At 39.5% G+C, this 13796-nt stretch overlaps 1 protein-coding gene across 3 annotated transcripts in view; it reads right to left on the bottom strand.

Annotated features, from left to right (window-relative positions):
• The window catches only part of TTLL5 (tubulin tyrosine ligase like 5), a 239727-nt gene that overhangs the window by 198765 nt on the left and 27166 nt on the right, over positions 1-13796 (bottom strand). For all 3 annotated transcript variants that reach the window (XM_036430782.2, XM_036430771.2, XM_036430764.2), the window contains exons 8-9: positions 9622-9691; positions 8607-8691 (exon numbers count right to left, since the gene is read on the bottom strand). In XM_036430782.2, coding sequence (XP_036286675.1) covers positions 8607-8691; positions 9622-9691 — 155 coding nt within the window. The remainder of the gene's footprint in view (positions 1-8606; positions 8692-9621; positions 9692-13796) is intronic.

Below are 13796 nucleotides of genomic sequence, written 5' to 3' on the forward strand. Positions count from 1 at the left end.
AAATAAAATAGGGATCCTTGAGTCCACATTGGTATATATAAATAAATGGAAAGAGGAGAAAGCTCTTTCTTGGAGTGAAATACTAAACAATAAACGTTAAAAAAAATGATGGAGAAAGTCATTTAGCCACCATCATAGTAATAATTCATTCAGGCAAGAAGCATAAATGGATGTGAAAATGAGATGAGGAATAAGATTCTACATGCTCTCAAAGTATTTACTCAAAATGTATGGTATTTATTAATTACAGAGGGAGAAACAAGTTAAATTTATAGTAGAGAAATCTGGCAGGTACCATTTTAATCATGTGGTCAAATACCACTAAATAGTTATCATGTGTTATCAGACATAATGCAGTGAGAATACAGCATCACTATTGTGGCATTCTGGCCAAAAATACATAATCTGAGTCTAATCATAAGAAAATATCAGACAAACCCAAATTGAGAGACATTCTACAAAATGACTAGCCTGTAATCTTCAAAAAACACTAAGGTCATGAAAATCAAAGAAAGACTGAGGAACTGTTCCAACCTAAAGGAGATGAAAGAGACATGACAACTAAATACAACATGTGATCCCAGATTGGATCCTTTTGTTAAAAAGAACATTACTATGACAATTAAAAATTCTGAATGTGGACTCTAAATGAAAAGATAAAAGGCTATTCTTCATAATAATTTTACAGCTTTTGTATAAGTTTGAAACAATTTCAAAATTAAAAACCTACAATCAAAGGTATGTTTCTCAATAAAAAATATAGATTTTTCAGCTACTGTTAAAAACACACATAAAAGATCTGGCAATACCACTACCTCTCTTAGTCCTTTGGGGCTCCTATAACAAATACCATATACGGTGTAGCTTATAAACAACAGGAAGTTACTTCTCACAGCTCTAGAGGCTGGAAGTCCAAGATCTAGAGGCTGGAGGTCCAAGACCTTCCTGCTGGGTCCTCAGATGATGGAAAGGGTGAGCAATCTCTCTGGGGTCTTTTTGTAAAAGGGCACTAATCACATTCATGAGGGCTCCACCCTCATGACCTAATCACCTCCCAAGGTCTCACCTCCTAATCCCATCACCTTGAGGGATAGGATTTCAACCTATGAGTTTGGGGGACACAAATATTCAGAAAAATTCATGAATCAAGAGAAAGCTGAGACTCAGAAGGGCAGCAATAGAAGAATTAGGAAAGCTTACTAAGAGCAAAGATATGTCATTGGAAACCAAGACTAAGATCATCCACACCTTTGCATTCCCAATTATCAATACTATGTACGAATGCAAAACTGGATAGTGAAGGTTACTAGGGGGGGGAAATGATTCATCAGAAATATGGTGTTGAAGGAGAGCTCTATGAATACCCCGGATTGTTAGAAAGACAAACAAGTGGGTCCTAGAGCAAATTAAGCCTGAAACATTGCTGGAGGCAAAAATGGCAAAACTGAAGTTGTCCTACTTCGGGCATATCTTGAGCAGGCAGGGTTCTTTGAAAAAGATAGCAATGCTGGAAATAGAAGGCAGCAAGAAAAGAGGAAGGGCAAACATGAGCTGAACTGATTCTGTGAAAGAAGCCGTGGACATGAGGCTACAGAGGCGGAGCAGGGCTGCTGAGGACAGGATGTTATAAACATCATTCACAGGGTCGCCAGGAGTCTGAGCCAATTCAAGAGCAGGTAACAGCCAAACATTCAGACCATAGCACCACCACAAACCAAGGACTTGCTGGCACTGAATAGTAAATGCCCGTTAGGCAGAGCATGCGATGGCACTTTTCCCGTTACCACCTGACCAACTTCTCCAGTGAAGGTCCTTGAGAGCATTTAGGTTTGTGCCTCTTGATTTAGGCCCTCACATAACAAATTTCATCCTATTTAGGCCTAAAAGCTCAACACAATTTCCTTCTTAGAAATAATCTAAAATGGGTAATTCTCTATAAAGGGGTAATTCTCTATCCCAAGCCAAATACTTATCCTAACCCAGTGGTCGACAAACTGCGGCTCGCGAGCCACATGCAGCTCTTTGGCCCCTTTAAGTGTGGCTCTTCCACAAAATACCACCTGTGGGTGCGCACATACAGTGCCCATGCGCAGAAGTTGGTTTTCAAAAGAAATTTCAATCGTTGTACTGTTGATATTTGGCTCTGTTGACTGAGTTTGCCAATCACTGTCCTAACCCATACTAAAATTTACATGATGACTTAAGTCTTGAACCTCCCTCTGAATGAAATCAAAATTTAGGGAAAGCTCTCATGACAGAATATTACAGCCTTGACCTATAAACAACAACAACAACAACAACAAAACAAAAAAAGGCAGGGGCTCCACTCTTTTCACCAAATCTGAAATTGGGTCCTAGTTTGTGGCCTACTAATGAACAGAGAACTACATACCCTTAGAACATTTCTCACCTTTCACTCTGACCTTAGGACAACTCCCTGGGGAAGACGGGAAGCTAGAGCCACTCTATCTGGCTGTGTCGCTCAAAGTATGAGCTATAAGACTATGAACTGGCCGGTGAGGCTCAGTGGTTGAGCACTGACCTATGAACCAGGAGGTCAAGGTTCAATTCTGGTCAGGGCATATACCCAGGTTGTGGGTTTCAGGCTTGATTCCCCAGAAGGGGGCGTGCAGGAGGCAGCCAATAATTATTCTCTCTTATCATTGATGTTTTTCTCTCCTCTCTTCTTCTCTCTTAAATCAATAAAAGCATATTTTTTTTAAAAAGAAATGAAGTATACACTAACTGAAATAAAGAATGACTTACATGGAATCAACAGTAGAAGATAAGAAGAAACAAATCAAGAATTTCAAATATAAGCAAGCAAAAAACATCCAATCATAACAGCAAAAGAAAAAAAGAATCCAAAGATATAAAGAGCCTCTGAGACAACTTCAAGTGTACCAACATTCACATCATGGGGTACCCAGAAGGAGAAGAGAGGGAGCAAAAAATTGAAAACCTATTTGAAAAAATAATGACAGAAAACTTCTCTTACCTGATAAAAGAAACAGACATCCAAGTCCAATATGCAAATCGACCAAATGGTGAACAACCAATCGCTATGATGCACACTGACCACCAGCACCACAGCTCCTGCGTTGAGTGTCTGCCCCTCCCCCACCCAGAGGTGACTTGGGGTGGCGGGGAGCCCAGGGCAGACCGGGGATGGCTCCAGGCTGCCAGCCAAGGCAGGTGCCAGTTGGGGGGGGGGGGCAATCTCCTCACCCTCCAGTCACCCCACAGATGGCCTTGATTGTTGGCCAGGCCTAGGGACCCTACCCATGCATGAATTTTGTGCACTGGGGCTCCAGTATAGTTAATAATATTCTAATAACTATGTTTCGTGTCAGATGGGTTTTGGGATGATCACTTAAGAAGTTTCATAATGTCTAATCACTGGAGTGTACACCTGAAGTTAATATAATAACTGCATGTCAACTGTAATTGAAAAATTTTTTTAATAATTTAATTTTTTTAAAAACAAAAAGAGGAGGCCAGCCCTGAGGAAACCCTGGTACGTGAGTTATATCTTTCAGCAGGTGAAGCCATTCAGAGCCAAAAAGGCCTGGAGGATAAAGAGACAGCACCTCAGGCAGCCCTGCCAGAAGCCACTGGGTTTCATCCTCGCCTGACCCAGAAAAATCTTATGGGAGAGAACAAGAGGCCCAAGAGCTCTCTGATCTTCTGTCAACCAGCTGCAACCCCGAGACTGCCAAGTGCTGCAGTGACTCGGCAGCACCCTACGGAGCCGTCTGGGAGGGGATTACCAGCCTGATCCCTTGTCTTTGGAGCCAGAAATGACTCAAGCTTCACGAACAGCAGGGGCCTGCCAGGGAGGGTGACAATGAGCACTGGAGACGGTTTTCTCCCCTCACTGGTGTCTCTTCCCCCTTCTTGCTGCTGCGGCAGATTCTGGACAGTGTACAGCCTGTGAGGTAATATGAATTCCTTGGCAACCAGCAAGTACCTGAATTCTTTCAAAACCACAGGAATCCAGCAGAGAAAAGGTAAATATCCCCACGGAGCCAGTGTTAATTAGCAAAGAAGGCTACTGAAGAAGGAACTGGGGGTGGGGAGGAAGGGAAAGGCATTACAAATGCTTTGGGGTCTTTTATGGATTTCCATTGAATACTATGGCTGAGGCCGTCCCCATGGACCTTCTCAGGGTCCTCTCCTCCCACCCTCATAGCACTGTGGCTCTCTCCCTGTTCCTGGAGAGGCACCTTCATTTCACCCAGCTGCCAGACCTACCTATCTTCAGGTCTCTGACAACAAATTTGGTTTTCAACTTAATTGGGTTTTAATTTTTTCTTTTCCTGTTTCAGTGAAAATTTAGCTATTGGCCCTGTCTCAAAAAAGGTCTAGTCAAATCATTTAGACCACATATTGGATCCACCTAAAACTGTAAAATCCAGGACAAAGTCTTTTTGGTTTCCACCTCTGACAGGAAAAAGAATCTACTACACCATTTTGGTGGAGAATGCCACCCTCTCTGGAAGGCGAGTGCCCCCTGCTGGTGCAAGGCAGCAACATACATGTGCAACTCAAAAGCAGGGCGGACTTCCAGGGGAAAATGCCGGACCCAGATGCCAGAAAGATGGTTTTTTTTTTTAGATGCCTCAACATTTTGCCCACATATAAAAAAATGAGTTTTCTTGCTTCCTATGTTAGTAAGACAACAAGAACAACTAAAATTATTAATACAGAAACAAACTGTTAAGGCTCTTTTTCCTCACTAAGTTTAGAAGGTAAAAAAAACTTACAGACTTAAAAAATTAACTTAATCTGCTGTCAACTAAGCTTTAATTTGAGTCCCAACGAGGTGATATGGGATAAGGCCATTCTTTTGTAAAGAGGAAAATCAAATATATTTGTTGTCAATTGTTTCTTTAGAGAAGATTATGGTTTTCCTTGGTGAACCTCAAAGTAAAATGGCTTAGTGATCTCATCCCAAATTGACTGTCTTTAGTAATGTCTACATAAAACACACGTGAGCCAAAATTTACTAAAGGCTACAGATCTGGAGATGCTATAGACTATTGTTGAATGTAATGACACACTCGAGCAGATCCTGAGGATTAAAGAGAAGCAGATGAATGCCAAGATATACAGTGAGTTAAGACACCAGAGCACAGGCACACGGAAGTTACTGTGCAGAGCAACGTGCCCTCAAAGGACTCTAGCTAATAACCTGTGATCATGTACTGTTCTTTTGTGGAGCTTTTTTATTCACCTATACTTTTAGGTAAACTGACACAAAGCCCTGAAAATTCCCATTTCTTGGTTCAATTTGATCTGAATTTTTAGAAAAACTGTTCTCTAAATTACTCTAAGAAAAAGCATGCATTTTAAAATACATAGGGGTGGTCAAAAGTAGGTTTACAGTTGTAATACAAATAAAAAATAAAATTAATAAATAACAACACAAGAATAAACACTGTTTTGTGTACTCACAACTATAAACCTACCTTTGCCCATACATATATATATACTCAGTTTCCCCTGAAGGCAAGAAAAGCTACTCAGTTCAGTGGATTCTGATTCTGGAACATACCAAGTAGCCAAAACTCTTGCATATCTGTAATAAATATTGGTATTGCTCTCAATCTGTGTCTGAACCATTGAGGTCTTAAAACTATGCCAAATTTTAGCAACAGAGAGGGCTATTAATATTGTAAGTGAAATGTCTTTCAAATAATATGTAAAACATGTTAGTATGATCTTTTCTCTTTTTTAAATATATTTTTATTGATTTCTGAGAGGAAGGGAAAGGGAAAGATAGAAACATCAATGATGAGAGAGAATCACTGATCAGCTGCCTCCTGCTTGCCCCACACTGGGGACTGAGTCCACAACCCAAGCATGTGCCCTGACTGGGAATCAAACTGTGACCTCCTGGTTCATAAGTCAAAACTCAACCACTGAACCATGCCAGCCAGGTGGTATGGTATTCTTGAGAAATAGTGAGTGTAACCTTGAGGGGTTTTTTCCCAATGCAAGAAGTCCAACTTGTGGCAGGACAGAATCACTCCTGGGAAGGGAACAGGAGACAAGCTGGGATAAGGATTAGTGGAGGGAAGAGGAGAAAAAAGCTCATGATACATAAGAAAGCTCAGATATCTAAAATTACAAAAAAACTGAAATGCTCAGCACCTTATATATCTAAGTAGAAGAGGTATACTTTAGCTTCTTCTTTTTTTTTTAGATAATATGGGGAATTGGCTTTTACACCTATATTTCAAAGAATGGCAGCACATGTGTCTACAAACACTACAGACAACTTCTTTCCTATGAATCTGATTAGAGCTAGTAGTATGTGATCAAGGACTTGGCTCAACCCTCTACCTAAAAACTGAGAAATATTATAGTAGTTTTCCCCTCCTCAATTTTGAGGAAAGAGTGAACACAGGAACTATATAAAATGGAATCACTTTAACCAAGCTGTTAAAATTATTAACAATATGAAGATTGGGGCATGAGGAAAGATTCTATTCTTGTTCTAACTAGCCTGGGAAATTAAAATTTTTTTAACTTTCCAGTCTTGTATGAATGCCTGCATATATGTCTGGACATACACACTGAACCTCCATATATTTGATTATTCCCTTCAACAGCTCACATAGACCACCTGGCATCCGTTAACCAGACCTTAGCATGTGACCAGACCTCCTGGGATCCACCTTCCAGACCACCTGGCATCTATCATCTAGGCTACCTGACATCTGAAAGAAAAGCATCCTGGACCAATCCTAGGGCTAAGAATGCAGGACTGAAAATTCTCAAGAGTGTACTTTTTACTATAAGAAATCTTAACTTTTCTTTCTTCTTTGGAACATTTCTGGGGTTTTTGTCTAGCTGTGTTCCCAGTTTGCAAACTCTAAGACCCTTGAATAAATGTTTTACATTCATTTCTAGCCAAAGCTTCCAGACTCCTTTTAATTACAATCGACAATTTTCAAGAAACAAGAGGCCAGAACTAGGGAGCTTCAGTAGCCTCCGAGTTCCTAGGGCTCAAACACATAAATCTAGTTAAAAATATGACAGGGCATATAAATGTTGTCACTGCCACCTAGAGGTGAAGGGAAGAAACGGCTCAACCAGCCAAAATCACCCTCAGACTATAGTCAAAGGATGCATTAAAAAAATTTGAATTTATGAAATAATTAAAACACCATTTTAAAGTAACAGTTGTCAGAGTACTATAATACTTCAATAGGTAGGCTTCTTTTAACCATTATATTTCCCATCTTCCAAGTACATTTTCTAAAATAAAAAACACATACAGACCAAGCTTTATAGCTTGCCATGACTGCTCACAGATTGCAAACTACCTTCTAAACTGCTGTTATGTAAGGCCAATGCATAAAAGGAATTTCAGGGAAAGCAGGTTGATTAAAAAAAAATACACACACTCACACATGGTGGGACAAAAGTGGGTTTACAGTTGTGATTATATGAAACAGAGTTTATTCTTGTATCATTATTTATTATTTTCCATAAAATCAACTGTAAACCTACTTTTCCCACCCCTGTATATGTTGGGGGAAGAACATAAGCAAAGTTATATGCTCATTTTAAACAATTTAAAGGGTCTATGAAAATACTGTCACCTCTAAAATCATCTGCTTATGGAAAACAAAACTTCCAATTATTATAATTTGAAGTTAATTTTATAAGTTACATTACCATAAAACCTAAAAAAGACCACAAGAAAAAACAAAATAATACAACCATTGTAAAGTATATTACTTGCAGGTGGGGGGGGGGGGGGAGAAGGAGGAGAGAAAGCAGCTAATACCTCCTAAATACAAGAGGCCTTGAGCTCTAGAATCAGATCCAGAAATCCAAACTCTTGCTCCAATGCCAACCTGCTGGGAAACCTCAGAAAAGTGACTTCAAGTTCCCTTACCTCTCTAATCAGTTTCCTCAATTGCAAAAATGCATCAACTGTAAGATTATTGTGAGCATTAAAGAAAGTATCTGGGACACTTTTTTTTTAATTGGAATTAAAAATTTTTTTAATTCTTTTTAGATCAATTTTTAATTCTTTTTAGATCAATTCTGAAGAACGACGACAAATGATCCTTTTTGTTCTGTTTTATTAATCCTCACCTGAGGATATTTTTCCATTGATTTTTAGAGAGAGTGGAAAGGACGGGGAGAGACAGAGAGAGAGAAACATCAAATGTGAGAAGACATATCAATTGGTTGCATCCCGCACACACCCTACCCAGAGCCGGGATTGAGCCTGCAAATGAGATCCGTATCCTTGTTCGGAATCAAACCCACCAGAACCCTTCAATCCAAGGGCCGATGTTCTATCCACTGAGCCAAACCAGCTAGGCAACAAATTATCTTAATACCATAGGTCTTGAGAACAACTGCCAATGCATGAAAACAGGATGTGATCCTGGATCACTGATAGGAAAGATATGTGCTTACATATGCAAAACTGCTCATTCATGTGCCTATGTAAAGTAACCTGAAAACCATCTGGGTACACTCTATTTTTCTGAGTTAAACATAACAGAAAAAAAATTGATCTTAATATACCCCTTAATTGGTCCACTCTAATAAACACCCTCCCTCTACATGTCTCTTACCTAGCCAATCCTTCCTCATAGAGATAGATGACAAGAGGATCATAGGAAGTCACAAGCACATAGAGGCGCACATCAAACTTGAAATCTAAAAAAAAAAAAAAATTGAATTCACAGGAAAAACTAAGTTCATTTGTTTTGTTATAGAATAAACAGGACAATGTAACAAAGAAACATGAAAAAACAAATAACCCCCCTCTCCCCACAAAATACACATTGTCCACACCCCTTGCATTTTGAGGATAATAATTATACATTTTGTACATATATATGAGAATTTATACATGTATATTGTACAGTTCTCATATATATTTGTTATTATAGCACCTATAAAGTACTTTCTTTTTTATTATCTCATTTCATCTTTGAAATAATCCCATAAGGTAGGTAAGGAACCAGCCTCTAAAGCCATAGTTGTTAAGAATTTCATATTAGCTTAATAAAGACTTACTAGTGATTGCCAGAGGAAAAGGGATGGGAGGGAGAAAAGAAGAGGGTGTAGAATTGATAAAAAGTGCCGGAAAGAGACTTGATTTGGGGTGATGAATATACAATACAATATACAGATTATGTATATTATAGAATTATACACCTGAAACCTATATAATTTTATTAACCAATGTCATCCCAATAAACCTAACTATATATATAAAAGCCTAAGCAACTGTCCAACAAGTAGCTATGACATGTAATGACCACCAGGGGGGCAAACGCTCAATGTAGGAGCTGCCAAGCTGTGGTGACTTGGCAGCTGCAGTTTTTGGGTGATGCAGCTGTAACCAGAGAGGAGGGAGCCCGATTCTGGGGTGTGTCACCCAAAAGCCACCCTCTTGCAATCCAGGACCCCTTATGGGATGTCAGAGAGATGGTTTTGGCCCAATCTCCACAAGCCAGGCCGAGGGATCCCACGGGTGCACAAATTTGTACAGTGGGCCTCCAGTAAATAAATAATAAATAATAAATATTAAAAATTAACAAGATCTAACCCAATCGAGGCAAGGGCCTAGCGAAAACTCACCATCTATGAGCAGGGGGTTGTTAATGTAACGGGAGACCAGGATGTTCTCTTCCAGGGAAATCTGGTTTGGCTATTGAGTAAAGAAAAAGAATGAAAGGACAGAAATGCAAAGAAACTCTAGCTTACAGTATGGGAACAAAGTTCTTAATCTCTGAGAAATGATAATGTAGAAAACTAAAACTCTAAGAATAAAGTTTTCTTCCAAGCTACCCATACATTCAGTTGGCCACATAACCCACCACTTCCATAAACACTATAGGTTTCCAATTACAATGGGGGGAAATAAGTTTATACAGCATCTCTCAGATAATAAATCAAGTCTAAACAGCTTTAAAGATTTCTATACATGATATTATAGTTACAGGCCAAGATAATAAAAGCTACTTAAAAATAAAACCTTGCTTTCTCCCAAACATAAAGTATGATGCAAATTTTTAAATGCTACCGTTATTCTTAGATAAAAGCTTTCATCAAGTTGCTTAGAGAATTTACAGATCTTACCCCCGTGAAACAGGATGGATGTTTCACTGACTCCCTCAATGGTACTTGCTATATCACTATATGTCAAGATGGAACTAGATGTTTGAAATTTCTTTCAATAAGAGTTGTTTTTACAATAAGTTATTATGAGTATTGCTGGATAGTATAGAAGGCACTGGGGAATACTGTGATGAAGTGAACAGATAATCCCTGCCCTCATAGCCTACTCCCTACTCCCAAAGAATTTAATATTTAGGTAGATGGACAGCAAAACAGATAAAAGAACACAAAGGAGCATATCTGCAAGTGGAACATATGAGGCTGCAAAGTGGAAGATAGTTAAGTGGGACAAGTCAGGGAAGGCTTGACCTGAAAAAGGAGGTGTGGAAGTGAGTGCTGAAAGCTATCAAGCACATGGTGGAAGGGATAGGAGACCATCATGGGAAGACGGCATGCACTCAGTCCCGCACAACGGAGAGGGGGCAGGTTCACTGACCTGGGCTAAAAGACTAAACTGAGAAATAATGAAAGACAGACAGTAAGGAGAAAGGGACCCCACTGGCAAAGGGATTTGGACCTCTGGCAAGGCGAATTTAGGTCGAACATGGTGGAAAACAGGAAATGATTGTGGAGTCTTACGAAAATGGTAAGATTAAAATATATGGAATAGAACAACTCCATGTGAGATTACATTAAGACATAAGTCAGCTGGAAGTCACCACAATCCATATTGGACAAAGAACTCTAAAGGAAAGTGACAATAGTAATAACTGTGATTATAATAGCTACAGCAGCAGCAATAGAAATAACCATTAACATCTGCAGCAAAATATGAGATTTTAATCAATGTATTGAACATTTACTATGTGTTGTTCTAATTCTTCACAAGTATTATTTCATTTAATCCTCACCTAAGTCCATGAGGTAGGTATATCACCATTCAAATATTAGAGATGAGGAGAGTCAGAGAGTTAGGAACCTGCTCTGAGTCGGACAGCTAATAAGTGATCAGGAGAAGCATTTGAACCCAGGTCTGCCTCAGAGGCTTAACTCTTAAGCCCTAAAGTTCTGAACTAAAAATAATTGTCCACCAAATTCAAAAGTTTGTCTTGATAATAATGCATTTTCTATCCCAAATACTACAGTTACCATAAATAGGGATAGTTTTGTGACACATTACACAGCCACGATGAGCAACTCATCAGGATGATGAGATCCCCCTCCTGCTTCCCACTGCTGCTATCTCAAGCTCAGAACACAACTTTCCCAGCCTATGCATCATATGGACACCAGTGCTGATTCATCCTCAAGGACTCAGTCACCCACAGCATTTCCCGACTCCCTTGTACTCCATGATCCTTTTCTCACAAGTACTATCTCAGTGGCTTAGTAAGAATTGATACAATCACAGTACAAAGCAGCAAGCTGTAGGCCGTTCCAAAAGGAAACAATTACAGCTCTCTTCCAAGTGAATAACACCTATAGGCTACAGTAGATGTCTGAGCATTCACCTTTCCTGTGAACCAGTTTCCTAACACATATTTATCCTTTGAGTTATGTATAACATAATCTCTTACATTATTTTTTCAATGGCCTGTAGCTCTCCTTTTTATCTGCATTGGGAAATTGTAAGCTCAGAGGAGAAAAGAATGGCTTGGGTATAGTTTCCTTATATACTATTATATACTAGTAAGCAACTAATGAAAGCTTTTTCAAATCTTCAAACCTGTTCCTCAATCCCCAATTAACTCACTTTTAATGATTTTCATTCCAAGCTCAAACTGCCCTCCAAAGTATGTGAAAGCAAGAATGTGAATTGTTGGAGAAGTTGGAAACATTTATTTTTCTAACTGGACTTTAAGACTAAAGTTCATGGTATCTGTTAGGTCATTGTAAGGTAGAACGGTACACTGGTTAAGAGTGTATCCTCTAGATGCAGGGGAGTGGAATGGGGAGTTGAGGACAAATATGATACCTTAATCAATAAAGAAATTTTTTAAAAAAATAAAAAAGTGTATCCTCTAGAATTTGCTAGATCTGAGTTACAGTTTTGATCCTACAACTTACTAAGGAAATAATAGGAATTCATCATAAGGTTCTTATAAAAACTAAATGAGATTATATTTGAAAGGCACATTGGTAGGCACATATTAAATGCTCACGAAATCTGGTTGCTATTACTATTGCAAACTCTATAGTATCTATGTGGTTCTATTTACTAAGTTCCATAACTCAGCAGCATTCATCGCAGCATGCAACATGCCATTCTACTCAGAGCAGTGCACTGAGTTACAATGAAGATCCATAAGAATTAGGAGAGTCCCTATTTCTCAAAAGGTTTTTAAGGAGTATAAGTATCTGGCACACCACAGGCACTCCCTACATATCTGTTGAACAATGAGAAAAAATAAAGAGCACATAAGATAACAACATATAAACAAACAGAAACAAGAGAGTTGTGCAGACTTATATTCACAAGTATAAGAGTGACCTAAATACACTTCTGATTCTTTAAAACATCAGGGAAATATTCACATTGCGTTTACCGTGGATAATGTGTGAGACAAGGATGACTAAACCTGACTTCTATAATCAAATTCATACCCTAATCAGGAAACACCAGATCTTTCCCCTCCTCGATCTGAAAATACTAAATTGGGAAAATATGGCATTTAGTCACAGTTACTGAAGGAGCTGGATCAAAAACAACTCTGTTCCTTTATGATGTGTTTCCAGAGTTAAAGAGCCCGTTATTAAGAGACTGTGTTAGCCAATCAGCTGAGATGCTTCCATCTGTAGGAGCTTGCACGTCTCTCTCCATTAGTACATAAAAGTAATGTTTTGTCTGTCTTTTATCCTGTTCTTGTAATGGTAAAAGTTGCTATTTGTAGAGATTTTCCAAAAGGTTAAGACTATTATTGGGAATGTGAAATAAGAGGCCCTCTCAGCCCAGCAGGAAGACAGGGAATGATGTTTTCATTTGGCCCTCACACTTAACTCAGGCCCCACAACATCCCTCACCCACTCTCATTAGTGCTGCGCAAAGACCCTCCGCCGGAGCACTCCCTCCTCCCTAAAACCTAAAAGGAAAGCAGGCAGCAGCCTTGGAAATAGTTACTTCATCCAGTTGGCTAATGGGTCACATATTCCATGGGAAAGGATCCAGGTATGGAAAAGAGGGGATGGTTAGGCCTTGTGTGTAAAGGAGAGAGAGAAGAGTATTAACTACATGGTTCTAAGGTCTGGGTAAAAGGTGATAAATTTCCAGTTTTGGAGTGAAATGGGAATATTTTCCCATTATGTCCACATGTTGCCAGCTCCCCTGGTGCCTGCTGGCATCTTCCCAGGCTTCTGTCTGGCACCTCCACCAAATACCTCAAAGAATCAGACTCATTCCAATGCTTCTCTGAGGAGGAGGGGGGCCAAGGGTCCAGCCAAGTTCTTTGATCTATGCAGGGGGTCTCCAGGGATTCAGCCCAGGGAGAGGTGGGAGGGAGGAGAGCCTGCCAAGTGCATTCTCTACAGGCCTGTCACCCCCTTTATGAGACTCAGAATCCAAGGAGGAGTCAGAGCACGGGGCTCTCAGCCCCACAAGGAAAGTTTAACTCTTCTCTCCTTTGTGATGTTGGTTTTAAAATAACAAATCACCAGGGCAAAAGAGCATTCCAAGAGAAAAAAGTCCCAGATGAGCTGGG

The sequence above is a fragment of the Pipistrellus kuhlii genome, unplaced genomic scaffold, assembly GCF_014108245.1.
Source record: "Pipistrellus kuhlii isolate mPipKuh1 unplaced genomic scaffold, mPipKuh1.p scaffold_m20_p_1, whole genome shotgun sequence".
Lineage (NCBI taxonomy): Eukaryota > Metazoa > Chordata > Mammalia > Chiroptera > Vespertilionidae > Pipistrellus > Pipistrellus kuhlii.